Source organism: Myotis nattereri (genome assembly GCF_964212035.1).
Source record: "Myotis nattereri genome assembly, chromosome: 5".
Taxonomy (NCBI): Eukaryota; Metazoa; Chordata; class Mammalia; order Chiroptera; family Vespertilionidae; genus Myotis; species Myotis nattereri.
This window is the reverse complement of record NC_138080.1, coordinates 76,062,019-76,078,798: the sequence shown is the minus strand read 5'-3', so window position 1 is coordinate 76,078,798 and position 16,780 is coordinate 76,062,019. Positions and strand designations below refer to the sequence as shown.

The window sequence follows — 16,780 nt, the reverse complement described above, 5'->3', positions numbered from 1 at the left end:
AATTATATATGTGTTTTCCGATGGTCTTAGGCGACCCCTGTGAAAGGGTTGTTCGACCCCCCGAAAGGGGTCACAACCCACAGGTTGAGAACCGCTGTTCTAGAGGCTAGGAAAGTAAGGAAATGCATTCTCCCCTAGAACCTCTGCCATGGTCGGCAAACCGCGGCTCGTGAGCCACATGCGGCTCTTTGGCCCCTTGAGTGTGGGTCTTCCACAAAATACCACATGAGGGCGCGCACGTACAGTGCGATTGAAACTTCATGGCTCATGCACAGAAGTCGGTATTTTGTGGAAGAGCCACACTCAAGGGGCCAAAGAGCCACATGTGGTTCTCAAGCTGTGGTTTGCCAAGCCGCAGTTTGCCGACCACGGCCTAGAGCAGCGGTTCTCAACCTGTGGGTCGCGACCCCTTTGGCGGTTGAACGACCTTCACAGGGGTCACCTAAGACCATCCTGCATATCAGATATTTACATTATGATTCATAACAGTAGCAACGAAAATAATTTTATGGTTGGGTCACAACATGAGGAACTGTATTTAAAGGGCCAGAAGGTTGAGAACCACTGCTCTAGAGGGAGCCCTGCCTTACAGAGCCATGTTGGTTCAGTCATGAAATTAATTTCAGACTTCTGGCCTCCAGAAACTGTAAGAGAATAGATTTGTGTTGCTTTCAGCCACTAAGTTTGTGATAATGTTACTGCACCAATGTGTTACTGATGTACTATGAGAGACACTTGGAGCAAGGCTAGGGGAGAAAATTAGGAAGTCAGTTTTGGCTCTGTTCCATTTCAGGTGATGTATATAAAGTAAGCAGTTAGATAAACAGGTCTGGAGTCAAAGGAGAGATCTACGCTGGAGGTGTCAATGAGGGTATCACCACCATATGAACCATATTAAAACCGGAGAACTGGATGAGAAATCACTCAGGGTAGTACAGACAGGGATGAGGTGCAGGTTGGAGCACTCCAACACTTACAGCTCACACAGGAGAGAAAAAGCCGACAAGGAGACCCAAAGGAGTAGCTGAAAGGAACAAAGAAAATTAGAGATGGGGTATCCCAGAAGCCCAGAAAAATGTTTTAAGGGAGAGTTAGTGGTCAGTGGTATCAAATGTTGCAGAGAGCATTTGCACGTTATGAAAACGGACCATTGGATTTGGTGCCATGTGGGTCACCTTGGCAGGCAGGAACAGAGAGGATGGTGGAATGCAAGCCTGAGGGAGCAGATCCAAGTCAGAATGGTAAGGAAGTGGAAATGGTGAATATAGGCAACCATTTTGAGGATGTTTGCTGTAAAGGTGAGTTACAGGTAGACAAATGAGGCAGTAGCAGAAAGAGGATATGGAAGGAACTTTATTTTTAGCATAGGTGACATTATAGCATTTAAATGCTAATGGAGAGAGTTGTTCCCCCGAATTCTTCTGCCTCATGGAATTAAGCAGGGATCAGTGAAATCCAGGGCATGCAAGTGGAGATGCTAGCCTCAGGTAAAAGCACACCCTTTCATTGTAAGAGGAGGAAAGAAAGTACACAGGTACCGGTGCCAATACCTGATACAGTCGCTGGTAGTTGGATGAACTCTTCTGGTTGCTTTAATTTTCTCAGGGAATAAGAAAAATTATCACCGAGGTTGGAGGAGAGAGGTGAAAGTTGCATGCGAGGTTGAATTTACCCAGGAAATGGGAAAGGACTTCTGGGTAATCATGAAGGCCCACATAAGGATTGTGGATGTAAATTTAAAGTGAGGTCAATGAGCAGGGCTGTATCTTTTTTCCCAGCAATGTTTAGCTGCCTTAGTACAGGCTTATTGTATGGAGAAAGTTGGATATAACCAAGTTAGTGGTTTCTCCTGACAAATACAATAAGAGGTATTGATTTCCCTGGCCAGAGAACATATTCTGAATAATTTGAAATACCTGGATTTTTTTTTTTGTTTTTTTTTGTTGTTGTTGTTGGTCCACTTAGCCTAACAGCTGCTGAGAGGTATGTTGAAATTCCCCACCGTGATTGTAGTTCTATCCATTTCTACTTTAAAATTATAATACCTCCTGGGGGGAAGACTCCTTTATTCTTATAAAATATTCCTCTTTATATATGATGATGCTTCTTGCCTGAAAGTCTGTTTTAGTCTAATATGAGTATAACCAAATCAGATTTATTGTAATTAGTGCTGTCATGGTGTAATTTCCTAACCTTTTACTTTCAACCTTTCTCTGTCCATATATTTAAGGTGGTCTTTTATTTGGAGTATTTGACCCATTTATGTTTAATGTAATTAATTTATATACTATTATCTAGTTAGTACCATACTGTAATTTTTTAATTTGACCTGTTTATGTTGCTTTTCTCTCCTTTTTAGTTTTTGAATTAGTCACTTTTATTATTCCATTTTCCCTCTGTTAGCTTGTTGACAATTCATTCTTTTATATTATTGTTATTACCACCATTGAGATTATAACATGCATCCTTACCTCAATACAGTTTCATAGAAATTACTTCACTTCCACATTACTGATAGAACCTTAGAACAACTAGCTCTTTTAATTTAACCCTCCCTCCAACCTTTCGCATTATTGTAGGAATGAATTTTAACTCTACATATAATTTAACCCCTGAAGAGATGCCTATTATTATTTTGTACAGTTGCTAGTCATTTATATTCACCCACATATTTACCTTTTCCATTGCTCTTTATTCCCCTGAAGTATATAGTTAGGTCTGGGATCATTTTCATTCTACCTGAAAATGTTCTTTAATGGTTCTTGTGGTGTAGGACTGCTGGCAACAGAGTCTCGGAGTTTTGGGTTGCTTGAAAATAAAAATACATAAAGGACAAATAATGTTAAAGTATATTTTCACTGGATATAGAATTCTACATTATTGGCAATTATGTATGCTCAGCATTTTAAGATGCCTCTCCATTATTTTCCCATTCTTTTTGTTAATAGGTCAAACTGTCAATCTTTTGAAGGTAATACTAGTATATCACTTTTTAAACTAATTTTCAGATTTTTCTCTTTGGTCTTTAGTAGTTTTACTAAGATGTGCCAGCTAATGTGTTCTTTGTATTTATTTTGATTTGGGGTTTTTAGAGGTTCTTGAATGTATGGATTGATATATTTCTTCAAATAGTATGCTGTCTCATTCTTGCCTCTTCTTTTGGAACTGTTTTGTTTTGTTTTTTAAATTAGACCTTTCCATTGTCTGTCACTTATCTTTTTCACTCTCATTTTCCATCCTTTTTTGGCTCTTTGTGCTTCAATTTGGGTATGTTCTATCAACCTTTCAGTTCACTAATTCTAGCTTCTGTGTCTAATATGGATATTTTTAAAACCTATTTATTGAGCTCTTAATTTCAGGCATTACATTTTTTTTACTTTAGAATGTCTAGTTAATTCCAAATTACCTTTTTATGGATCACCTGGAGGTCTGTTTTGTTTTTTGTTTTAATGTTGTTTTCAGTCATATAGCATGTATCTTGGAAAGCCTAGTAATTTTCTTGCATGCACAACAACATTCCATTTAAAATATTTTAGAGACTTTAGATGGCTCTCATCCACCAAAGAAAGTTTACCATTTCCTTTTTAGGCAGAAATAATAGAGAATGGATATTTTTAATCTTACCAATACTAAGTTGAATCAAAGCTGAGTTGAAGTTTTTGCAAAGCTTCACTCCTGGGCCTAATGTGTTCTTCAGGACCTTTTCCCTTTGTTCCTCGGCATCTTGAGACTGTGGGCAAGTCTGTTCTGAATTTGAAGAGATAAGCCAAAAATCTTAGACTCTTGCTCCTCAACAGCTCACATGAGAATATGAAATATGATGAGGAAGGTTAAGCAGAAAGAAGAGATAATGGCTACAGTCCAAACCTTAGGGAGGTTTTGCTGTGAAAAGGGCAGACAATATCTGGAAGAGGTATGAGTAGTCAGGAGGTATTTTTAAGAGAGAGAGAGTGTACAAGAATCTAGAGAGTGTCATGGTGGTATCATGGCTGGTGTGTTAAGAAGCTCTGGGTAGAGGAAGACAGTGGTAGATCTCAAAGCTTTTGGTAAGCGAAAAGAGTAGCCAGGAAGCTGGGAGTAACAGGAGTACCTATAGACATGAACAAAGGACCTAAGGTCTGTGAAGTGTAGAAAAGCAGTAACAGCCTTGGGGCTTCAGAAAGCAGGAGGTTTCAATAAGAGCAAGAAAGTAAAATGAGATTTAAAGATGGTGCTGAATGGAGAAAAAAACAATATATTTCAGCAGATTAAAAAGTCAAGAGTTCAGTTTTGTAAATGTTAAGTTGTGCTCATTGACAGAGGAGTGAACTCTAACGTCCTCAGAGTGCAGTGGGTTAGTTGCAGCCATGGATTGGGTGAGCTCATGCAGGGCCAGGATGTAGACAAGAGAAGGTCGAAGCTGAAGGCCTGGGACATGCCAACGTTCAGAAGTCAGAATAAGGAAGATAAAAGCTAGGGAGGTGGGAGGCTGAGAGAAGAAAATGTTTCCAAAAGGAAATAATTAACCATGTGAAATCTTGCTGAAATGTCAAGTAAGAGGAGGATCACAAAAAATGACCCTCTGAGCCCTGGCCGGGTAGTTCAGTAGGTTGGAGTGTCGTCCTGTGTACACCAAAAAGTTGCGGGTTTGATTCCTGGTCAGGGCACATACCTAGGTGGCAAACAATTGATGTTTCTCACATCAATTTCTCTCTTTCTCTCTAAAATCAATAAACATCTCTGCGGGTAAGAATTTTTAAAAAAATGATGACCCTCTGAATCTGACATGCAGGACTAGAAACTGTCAGTGAAGTGATGAAGACAGACACTGGGGAAAGGAAAAGTGGATTCAGGGACTCCACAGACAGTTCTTCAGAAGTTTTGACCCATGGGGTTTTCTCTCCTAAAATCTGAAAAGCTAGAATCTGCTTAGTTGAAATATAAGTTATGGTGGCTGAGGTGTGGAAGAAGGAAAGATCATTGAAACCAAGAAGGAACTGAGAATGAATCATCATAGAACAGGGTTTAGAACTTATAAAACTACGTTACAAACAGAAGAGAGAAAAGTCTCCATTTGCCAGGGCCACAGGGGAAGCGCTGTCCTCGGGGGAGAGCAGAGTATCAGTCACAGCAGTAAAAATAACCAGCCTGGTGCTATGGTTTGAGTCGCAGCAGCTCCCGCTGACGGATGTGCAAGACAGAGGCTGTGGAAAGATAAGGTGAGAAAGGAAGATCTCCGATGACCCAGGAGAAGGGGCCCACTCACCAGTATCCGGGCCATGGAGCAGCCTGGGGAAGGACGCTGAGGGTCTAAGAGGCCCAACAGGCTTCCAGGGGATGTGATGGAAGGGTCCTCGGCTGGTTCTTAAGTGGATAACTTAAAGCTTCTGTGTTTAGGCTTTTGTTAAGATGCTCTGGATCTCTCCTTTAAGTAAAACACACAAGAAGTTTTTAAAAGGGAGAAATTGTTGACCACAAACCCAGAAGGCAGGCTTCTGCACTGGACTGCCTGCCACTCACCCAGGAGCAATGGCCACGTGCACAACACCCAGAAACGACCACTGTGTCAGCCCCTACGACAACCATGACCAACATGTCTTTTTTTGTTGTTGTTCAAGTCCATAGGTGTGGACCCTCTGCCGGCTAAGCTGTCCTATGACAAGTCACATGACCAAGTGTGGGTCCTGAGCTGGGGGGATGTGCACAAGTCCCAAGCAAGCCTCCAGGTATGTTGAACACACGGAGTCTAACCCCTGCCCCACAGGAAAAGCCTCTCTCCCCGTTTGTCTCCCACTTCCCTAGTGACTAATCTCATTTATCCAAAATATGTCCATAAGGGCTTAAGGAGAGGGTAGGAAACAGCCTCAGGCCATCACTCCTCACAGGCAATGGACAGGGTGTCTTCAGCAAGGCCTGCAGTTAAAGACAGTAATACCCATAATGGGTAGGATTCTCATGGTATGACAATCAGAATGCGGTTCCCAGGCCCCACAACACCTGTCCCTCCTGAGCCAGGACCTCCTGGGGTCAAACAGCATGAAGACTGGCAGCCAGGGAGGAAGAAAGGAGACAGGCTCTCTTCACCTTGGGCTGGGTGGGCTAGAGATTTAGTGTCACAGCAAGCACTAGCTGCTGGCCAATAAGGGGAAGGAAAGGAAGCAGCAGCAATTATGTCCATAAATGGAAGTGTGTTTATGGAGTGCCTCCAGGGTGGGAGGGCACAGAAAAGTTAGGTAATCTGCCCATGGTCCAACTCCTTCCCGCAGCAGGCTCTGCAGTCCCCACCTCCAGCTGCTGTACCCCCTCCCGGGAAGAGCTTGGGCCCCAGGGAGCTGTGGGATTCCTCCCTCTGCCAGCCAGGGAAGAGCCACGCCACCCCTGTGTTGAGTATGTGTGGCTCAGCCTTTCTCATCAGAGATGCATGAGAGAATTAAGATCTACATAAAGTAATTTGAATGCCTGTTTTCTCAAGCCTCCCCAAAATGGTGCATAGAACCATTCTAGATGCCCAGAAAAGGTAATTCCTTACATACAATGGATGCCTTAGGGTTTAATTCTTTCTCAGAACCCCAGCTGAGAAGGGCTGCAGATGGAGCCAGGTTCACCCTGTTCCCAAGACTGGTGAGAGGCCAGGAACACCCGGCTTTCGAGAGCCTTCCTCTGGGGACTGGCCTCCTGCCTGCCTTTGCTGCACCAGGGGGAGGACACAACTTCACCACATGTGAACTGAGACTATGTCGGTGATTGAACTCATCCACCAGCCCTGAGCTGACAACAAATAACAACCCATTAGAACTCCTAGGACCCAGGATAACGGTCACTCAGAACGGAGGCTAAGCCCAGAGAAATGGGCTTATTATTGGGCCCTCTGGTGGCTCTAAGAAAGCACCCAAGGAAACTCTATGGGAGGGACCACCACCAAAGATTCCTCTGGAACTAAAAATGAACAAAATGCCTTTCTAATTGTCGACTGCGGTAGATAAATTGGGAAATGCCTGGTTTCTACCGAGACCCAAATATATGATGAGACTGAGACTCAACATCTCCGAACATGGACGTTCAGAAAGAGAAAAGGAAACTGTTTGGCTGGAGTCCAACATAAATACATTTGGAATAAAATTTCCAAGAGGATCTACAACTTCCTGGCTAGACTTATGAGAAATGATACATCTCTGCCCTTGTTGGTAAAAGAGTAGAGGGGAAAACTTACAAGGCAGAAGGAACAAGTTACCTGTAGAAGAAACAACAATCCGATGGGCCTTGAACTTCTCACCTGCAACAGGAGCTGGAAGACCGTGGAGTCACATTAGTTAGATATAAGGGCTGATGTCCAAGAATCCTGTACCCCAGCAAGATATCATTTACCTCCGGACAAAGGAGAGGACAGTGTAAAACTAAAAGGAAGATGGATCCACAGCTGGGTGGCTCAGCTGGTTGGAGCATTATCCCACACACCAAAAGGTTGCAGGTTCGGTCAGGGCACATGCCTAGGTGGCGGGTTTGATCCCCGGTTGAGGCACATGCAGGAGGCAACAGATCAATCAAAACATATCATTGGGTAAAGATTAAAACTAAATGTAAGGTGGATGAGTATCTAGAAATGTATAATCAGTGCTAAGTAAGGGTGTTAGAATTAGCAGAGACACACTGAAAGAGAAATCCTGATACCAGGATTTCTAAGGATAAATTATTTTAGTAAAAATAAGAGTACAGAGTGGAGCGTGGAGCGAAAAGAAGGGAATAAGAATACTCAAAAGTGTCATCTTGTTGGGAGAAGAGAGGATATAGAGAATGTTTGAAATTAATAGCTGAGAACTGAATTCTGTTCAAAGCAGAGGTGATCAGGTTGGGCTTTAGAAAAAGAAGGAAAGAAAGAAAACTAACTCTCATGTGTTTACAAGAAACACACAAAACAAAATGATAAATTTAAAGGCCTAGAAATAGTGATGATAGGGGAGCTAAGAGATACGTACAAGTGGCAATATTAGTGCCAGACAAGGTGGGACGTAAGGTTAAGGTACTCACTCACCGGCATACGGAGAGACGTGACGACAAACAGCCCGTAGATATCCAACAGCATGACAGCTAAATCAGGGCATTTGAAAACACAAGGAGAATTTTATCTAAAATACGCGTATAATACCAAGAAGACAAATAGATGACATGGGAAAATTGAATAATATGAATAAGGAACTTGGTTTAATTAATATATAGGAAACCTTTCGTCTGGCAAATAGTTTTTTCACATGTTCACATATAAATAAGTGTATCAGTAATCATGAAGAAAACATTTACAAATTTTATAGATGTTATAGACTACATTATCTGATAATTAGAATTAATATGTGACCTAAATAAAATGTGACCTAATAAGAAAACACTTATTAGATCATTACTGGATCAAAGAGGAAATTAAAGGGGAAGTTATAAACTGTCTGAAAATGAGACCGTTTCACATCAAAACCTATGGGAGGCAGAGAAAGTGTCCACAGGAATATGTGTGTCTTAAAAGCCTGCAAAGCAAGTATTTGTGTTAAGATATTAGGAAAAGGACAAAATAACTGATAAGAATAGAAATTAATAGAAACAAAATAATTAAAGGACAAATAGAGAAACAGACATACAACACAAATAAAAACAGGAAAAAAATCCTTCTCACACCTGATAAAGGAAAAAGGCAAAATGAAGAATGAAAGAGGGCTATGATTATAGATACAGGAGAATGAAAATAATTGTAAAATAATACTACATTGCAGTTCTGGGGCAGCAAATTTTAAAACCTAGAAGAAATGAATGATTATTCATTTACAAAATGTAGGAGGAAAAACAAACTGACCTAAGAAAAGGAAAACTTAAACTAGAACAAATATCTGCCAGAGAGGTTTCTAAACGATTAAAGTTCGATCATAGAAAAATGTATATCTGAGTTTTCTCAAATCTTCAAAATACAATTTTAGTATTATTTTAACTATCTCAGATCATGGGGCGAAACGTACAGCTCCTTTATTTGTTTTAAATAACCAGTATAATTGTAAAAACTGATTAGTTTATATTTTTATCCTATTTTTAATCTCACAAATACAAAAGCAAAATTCTAATCATGGTATTAGATGTATAGTCCAGCAATGCATGTAATTGCTGAAGTAGGAAACAAATTAAGTTCCCAGATGCAATGATGGTTTGCTCCCAGGAAATCAGTCAACGTTTTATATAACACAAACAAATTAAAACAGAAAAAAAAACTATGATATTTCCAATAAATGCTGAAAGGCATTTAATTAAATGCAGCAGTCTTAATAAAATACCTAAAAATAAGACTAGAAGGAAACTCCTTAAATATAATGAAGACTATTTCCCAGAAACCAAGAGCAAATTTTGCCTAAATGACAAAGCACTAAAAGCATTTTAATTAATTTCAATAATTAAGCCATGATGTCCTCCATCACCATAATTGGCAAGTCTAGGAAATGTGCACTATGACAAGAAAATGAAATAGATTGAATAAGCCTACCTTTATTGCTGTCGGCCGGGCTTAGGGAAATGAGCTCTTCCAGAAAGATCAACGACACAGCCTTTGCGATGAGCAATTTGGAAATGTGAACCAAAAGCTTCAAAACAGTGCTTTTTGATCCAGCAACTTGACTTCTCAGAACTTATCCGAAGGCCGTGATCACGGATACGGACAAAGATTTAGCTATGTGTTATAGCTACATTGTATTATAGACTGATGAATTTCAAAGGCGGGGGTGAGAGGGAGCGATTAACAGGGGAACTTATATGCATAGATGCATAGCCCATGGACACAGCCAATAGTGTGGCAAAGGCTTAGGAGGGTGGGTTCGAGGAGGAGGGGATTATGGGGGCGGAGGGGGGGGATGACAAAGCAGACATCTGCAATGCTTTCACCAATAAAGATAAATTTAAAAACAATAATATCCCAATGTTTCTAAATACCCAACACTAAGGAGTTGGCTACACAAACTCCGCTGTGACTGCAGGAAGATGCTTCTCTAAAGGAGGCCCTCCCCCAGCAGCCAGTGCTGGAACCTCTGGCATCTTCCTGACTCCTGCCCCGCACTCGCTTACCCGCTCACTCCCAGGCCCAGCTTTCAGCTGCCGTCAGCCTGTTCCACAGGACACCTCGTCCCCTGCCCTTCCCCAAAGGTCACTTTCAGCTGACCTGTCCACCCTGAGGGAGATGCTCAGCCTTCCTTACCCCACGCTGACCAGCAAACGACCTCCGCTATCCAGCTACACGCACACGCCTCCTGTCCCAAGCTCTCAGAGCCAGCGAATGTGAGGGGTTCAACAATTACGCTGGCGTCCCCGAGGCACCCAGCCACGTGCTGGTACACAAGCCAAGGAACTCAGGCTGGTGGGAGCAATGGAGCGGGCATGCCCCCGGCAGCTCAGTGGCCCGCTGCACCGTGCTTTGGTGAAGTAACCTCTGAACATAGGGTGTCAGAGTGGTGCGGCGTGAATGGCACGGGCCGCTGGCAGCCTGTAATCTTCCATCTCTAATAGAAGCTAAAACGACAGGCCTGCTCTCAGGCAAGGATTGCATAGCTTCGTGGATTTTTCTGGCATTTTCCCCTCGACTCTCCAAGATCCCGTTTCCTAACGCCGAGACTTCCTTCATGCCCAGAGCTTTTCCTCACGGGCTTGCCATGAAGTGTCGTTTGGCTTTTTTTAATCACAGGAAAATGACCTAATGCAACCGTAGAGCTTTAGAGCTGCCCAAGGTTGAAATGACAGCTCTCGTCGTTCTAATCCGGCATTCTGCCTGCCGACCCCTGGGAAGCATGGTTCAGAAAAGATTCAACCCTCAAACCTGCCTGAGGAGGCACCAGGTGCTGTTTGTTTCACCATAAAAATAAGAGCTAGAAGACAATTTCATTCGAAAAAGCAAACAGCATCCAGGGTTGAAAGCCATGGGAGTCACCAAGCCCCACCCGGCTCGTCGGCCTGGGGCTGCCGAGATCTGGATCCTTCGTTCCGCACATGCGGCCACCAGGTGCAGGTCGGGAGTACCTCACCTCCCTGTTCCGGGTCTGGCCTCTGCCTCCTGTGCTGCTCACAATCTCTGGGCTTGTTCTTGTGGGGCCCTCAGCTGGCCAAGCTCCTCGCCTGGCGGCAGGTCAGCCGCCTTTCAGGGCAATGGCCCTGGACTTGGAGGCTGATGAGCGCGTGAAAAGGCAGAGGACACAGGCGGCCTGGCTCGGTGTCTCTGGCCTGCCAGGCCCGAGGCCTCAGTGGCTAATGGGCAGGTCGATGCCCGGCCTGCCCACAGGGAGCTCTGGCAGGACCTGCAGACCACTCTCCTCTCTAGCCTCGGACATCACTTGACTGTTCGCACTGCCAACGTGCCCGTCCCTGAGCAGACAGCAGGGACACACGCCGGGGAGTGGCTCAGGTCACCCCCACGGGGAGAAGTGTAACCTCCAGGGAAACAGAGGCAGCCATGCTGTCTTCACCAATTTGTACCAAACACAAGGCCTGACTCCTTACTTCTCACAGCGAGTCCCCTTGTGAACCTGAACCTCTCCCCGTCATTTCAATCACAAGGCCTCTGGTGGCACGACCAGCACCCCTGAAGGGCACCTCTGCCAGGTCCCGCCTCGGTGAGCAGTATGCGACAGATTCCCAGCAAACCAGCCCACACACCGGGGCATCAACAGAAAATAAATAACCAGTCATCAGTTCCAGAGTTTCACATTCTCGTCACTTAAAGCGCTCTCCTTTTTCCCAGGGCGGCCTAGGTGTTGAGAAGGTGGGCTTCCCTGCTGGTGGGGAAGCTGTATCTGAGCAGAGTGATGTTTCGGTTCTGGGGCCTCCCTCCAAAGCCCCAGCACAAGTCCAGCTCAGTCCCCGCGCTGCAGTCACCACAGCTGACAGCGTGCAGCAGGTCATGCCAGGCAGAGTGGGAGGGAACAACTCATCCTGTCCCACCACTTCCTGTCCTGCCTGTGCCATTCCACTCTGCACCCGCCCCTTCCCAAGACGGTGGCTTGTCCATCTCTCTCTAGCAGCCTGTCTGCTGGGGAGCATGCAGAGGTCCCCAGGTTTCCAGCCCCCCACTAGGCCGGGCCCTCACAAGGACTCCTGCTCTCTGTCATAGGTGATCACGGAAGCCAGCACCGGCCAGGGCCAGCACCTCATCCGCACACCCTTTGCAGGAGTGGATGACTTCTTCATTCCCCCAACAAACCTCATCATCAACCACATCAGGTGAGACCCGCCGGCAAGGCCCCGAGGAGGACACCTTCGCCCAGGGTGGGGCCTGCCCCTGTCTCCCCCACTCCCCTTGGGCTGGCTTCGAACCGCATCAAGAAGGAACAGAGAGCCCTAACTGGTTTGGCTCAGTGGATAGAGCGTGGGCCTGCGGACTGAGGGGTCCCAGGTTCGATTCTGGTCAAGGGCATGTACCTTGGTTGCGGGCACAGAGTGTGCAGGAGGCAGCTGATCGATGTTTCTGTCTCATTGATATTTCTAACTCTCTATCCCTCTCCCCTCCTCTCTGTAAAAAATCAATAAAATATATTTTTTAAAAAAGAAGGAACAGAGAAATGGACCCATTCCTAGTCTCTAATTGTTAAAGTTCAGGAAGGTACCCAGCTCGTAATGTCCTTGGTGGCCTAGTGAGGTCAAGGAGTCACATCCTCAAGGTGAGGGCAACAGGGGGAAGGAGAAACAGCAGTGGTTAATGTAGCACCTCTCCTTGCTAGACACACAAAGCTAGTAGAAGTGTCTCGAACCTATTTTACAGATGAGAAAACTGAGGTTGAGAGAAGTTAGGGCGCTGGCCAAGGTCACACAGCCGGGAACTGGCAGTCAGACTACGTGCAAAGCCAGGTGTCCTTTGAGTGCCCCATCCCGCCTCATTCTCTGCTAACCACAGCCCATGGTTCCTCTCAGAGCCCCCAGAGCAGCCGTGCAGGGGGCCTACCAGGAAACAAGGCCCCCTAGGTGCCTGGTTGCCACCATCCTAAAGAAGAGCCTTATCATAACAGCCCTGGCCTCCAAGGCAAACCTCCTCCCCGCCTGGCCACTCCCCCTACCATTTCAGAGCGCCCCTGGCACTTGCCGTGAAGTCACCACTGCCAGGACTAAGCCTGCCCTTGATAAAGTCATGGAGACCCAGTTGTCACGTGGCACTGTTTATGCCTGCCTTCGACCTGACACCACCTTTCTCCAGGAAGGAACGACTCATTGTTGCAAGCTGATGCTGGACGTGTAAAAATAGGACTCACCCATGTATGCTGGCCCAAGGAGGAAAATCACCACTTTCTGCCTCCTCCTCCCCTCCCCCCCAACCCCCAACCTCACACACCCCGCACTGCAGGGAGTGCCTGGGGAAGAGCCTCTAATATGGTTCTAAATGGGGGCGCCCCCTCAGAGCAGCTGAATTCAGCTGGGAGTCGTGCAAACGCAAGGACTCAGCAGCCCTGTTTAAAGTTCCTTAGAAGAGTGGGTTTTCCTCCTGCTCTGTCCATGCTCTGGCCCTTTAAGGATGCTTCACAGATGCTCTGAAGTGGGCCTGTCCCCACTCTGAGGCCCCGCTATTCCTATTCGAGAGGAAGTCGTGAAGCGATTTTCCTCTTTCCTGCAGGGTGATGGGTGTCAGAACGCCTCCGGAGCAAAGGGGAGGCCTGCCTGGAGCCACGCCTTTTACTATCGAGGCATTTCGGGGAGTCCAGATGTGAGCTGCTACCACCCACTGAGCTCTTCCACCAAAGCGTCCTCTTAGATTTGATCCTCCCCTAAGCCCTCCAAGGACCGACCCTCTTTAGATTCCCGGAGGCTCAGAGGGGAAAGCGAGGGCCCCGGGCCCTGCGGCTGGCGGGGCCCCCAGCAGCATCAGGCCTCTGGCTCCAAAGGTGAAAAACGCCTCTCGGCCCCCTGCCCACCAGCATCATATACGTGGCCGGAGAGGGGCTGCCCTTCCTGGTCCCGGGAGAGGGAACACTCTTAGGAAACCTGGGCTTCGCTGAATCTGCGTCCTCCAATCCCGACTCACCAGTTAGCTCAGAACCCAGCGGGGACGCACGCTGTCCTTTCCCTGCAGGCACAGGCCGCCCCTTCCCAGCTGGCACGAGGCCTCAGGGAGACGCAGTGGCAGGCACCTTTACCGTCCTGTGCCATTTCTAACCATGAGTGCATGCAGGACAGCGTCTGACCCGGAACCTTGGTCACGCTCTTCCTGCTGGAGGTCGCAGATGAGTCACTTAGGAAGCCGTCCCCTGCAGAACGGCAGACCTTCCCCAGGGGCCGTTAGGTCCCTGAAGGCTCGTGACAGAGGGACAGAGAAAGGCTGCCATCCTGAGAGAGGAATGACAGATCCCCGGCCCCGAAAGGCCTCTGACCTCTGACCTCAGTTCTCCCCTCCCAGGTTCGGCTTCATCTTCAACACGTCTGAGCCTGCAGTCCACAAGGTGGACCTGGAAACGCTGATGCTCCTCAAGACCATCGGGCTGCAGCGGCACGGCTGCCTGCCGCAGGCCATGGCCCACAGCCACCTGGGCGGCTACTTCTTCGTGCAGTGCCTGCGGGACGGCGCCACGGCCGCTCCCCAGCTGCTCATCGACAGTGTCACGGACGCCGTGGTCGGCCCCAACGGGGAGGTGACCGGCACCCCACACACGTCCCCCGACGGCCGCTTCGTGGTCAGCGCTGCTGCCGCCGGCCCCCGGCTGCACGTGCAGGAGGTCACGCTGCGGGGGGAGATCCGGACCCTCTACGACCTGAAGACCGGCCAGGGCGTCTCCGACGTGGCGTTCCAGCGCTCCTTCGCCCGCAGCAACCAGTACGACGTCTACGCCACGCTGGAGGCAGAGCCGGACCTGCTGTTCCTGGAGCTGGCCACGGGGCGGGCGGGCGTGCTCAAGAACTTCAAGGAGCCGCCCTCGGGGCCAGCCGGGCCCTGGGCAGGGCCCCGCAGGATCGTGAGGGACAGCGGGCTGTTCGGACAGTACCTCCTCACGCCAGCCCGGGAGTCACTGTTTCTCATCAACGGGCGACGAAACACGCTGCGGTGCGAGGTGTCGGGCGTAAAGCGGGGGACCACGGTGGTGTGGGTGGGCGAGGTATGAAGGCGGCCAGCGCAGAGCCCGGGCCCCCAGGCCCCACCTCGTCCCGACACCACAGCCCCGAGCTGGCGCCCTGTACATTTTTACAGACAAACGCAAAAACCTGTATTCGCTTCGTGGTTCGACACTGGTCTGCTTGCAAGTTTCCTCGTCTAAGGTTTGGCTGCGCACCCGGCGGGGTGTCCTCGTCGGGAAGTGTGAGCACGCCTTGGGCTAGGCGGCGAGAGCCCACGCTGCCGTGTAAAGGAGGCATTTCCGTGCCCGGCTCCACGCCATGTGACTGGGGACGCGCGGAGCCAGCGCTCCTGCTTTCCAGGCGGGCATCTCCGTCGGTTGCCTTCACATAGTCATTCTCCTTCACCGCCAGACCCAGCCAGACTGCACCCTGCGCAGGGGCCTGAGACCAGGCCTGGACCCGGCCGCCAGGAGCGGGGGCCTCCCTCCGGCCGGAGAGCCACACCTGCCCTGGCTCTGCTCCTTTTCCTCCTTCGCAGCTGCTTCCTGCTTTTCTTTCCATCTGACTTGTGGTACGCCTGAGAGAGAGCCAGTAAGACTTATTGCCGCTTGGGGAGGTGGGGAAATCACTCACTTTATTTTGGAAATTTTGATTAAAAAATAATTTTTTATAATCTCAAATGCTAGTGAGCAGAAAGGCGCTCTCCGAGGTCCAGCTCTGTTCGTCCCTGCCTTGGGCCGGGTCTCTGAGAGTCACCACCCCACATCCCCCAGCCGGAAAGAACAGTGGTCCTCAAGGAGTAATGGCCTCTACAGCACTGACACCCCCAAGTGCAGATCGGCCACCACACTGGCAAAGGCTGCATTCTGGGCTGGGACCCCACGACACTAGGACAAACCCTGTGTGCCTGCTTTTCACCATGGAAGGGGGGCATTGTTTAGTTAGTTATTCCTCACTCGAGGATATTTTCCTATTGATTTTTAGAGAGAGTGGAAGGGAAGGGGAGAGAAAGAGAGAAACATCGATTGGTTACCTCCTGCACGCACCCCAACCAGGGCCAAGGATCAAGCCTACCACCGAGGTACATGCCCTTGACCGGAATCGAACCTGGGACCCTTCAGTCTGTGGACCGACGCTCTATCCACTGAGCTAAATTGGCTAGGGCTGGAAGGAGGACATTTTATTAGCCAGGCCCAGATTCAAGGCAGACTGGGCTTGCCTGGCAAGGTGTGGGCAGCCGGCAGGATAGCAGCCTCTGGACTCACTGCTGAAACCCCGAGGACACAGTGGTGTCCAGGCAGGGTCCCTTGTAAAAACCAATTTCCTCTCTGCCTGTGGCCCTTGCGCTCAGCTCTGGTGCCCCTCGTCCCTGCATCGTCGCAGCGCAGTCAGTACAGGGAGGGCCCCAGTATTTCTTACACACGGCCCCATCTCCCCAGTAGCACACACTCTGAATCTCAGAATCGGAAGGATGCAGGCTGGTTATTATTCTACTGACCTATTCCCCCGTGTCCCAGGCTATGGTGGGCTCTCAGAAGTACAACCCAACAGCTGTGGGAAGACAGCCTGTGCTGAAGAATCTCAGCAAGAAGGAGGCTCCCCTGGGTATCAGAACACCGCTTTCCTTCCCACACCAGCGGCCAAAACATGCTGGCACACTCGCTGGCTTGAATGGTCGCCTTTCTAACCACCTGGGTTGGGAGAGGTGGTCCCATCGCAGACACCTTAGCTAGCGTAGCCCCTTCACCTGCCAGCATGG

The 16,780-nt window shown here is 48.2% G+C and overlaps 1 protein-coding gene across 1 annotated transcript in view; it reads left to right on the top strand.

Annotated features, from left to right (window-relative positions):
- Nucleotides 1–15,714, top strand: part of FSTL4 (follistatin like 4) — a 323,738-nt gene extending 308,024 nt beyond the window's left edge. The window contains exons 14-16 of the mRNA XM_081091526.1: nt 5,598–5,705; nt 12,098–12,207; nt 14,369–15,714. Of these exons, the coding sequence (XP_080947652.1) occupies nt 5,598–5,705; nt 12,098–12,207; nt 14,369–15,068 (918 nt within the window). The 3' untranslated portion in view covers nt 15,069–15,714. The remainder of the gene's footprint in view (nt 1–5,597; nt 5,706–12,097; nt 12,208–14,368) is intronic.
- Nucleotides 15,715–16,780: the final 1,066 nt, after the last annotated feature.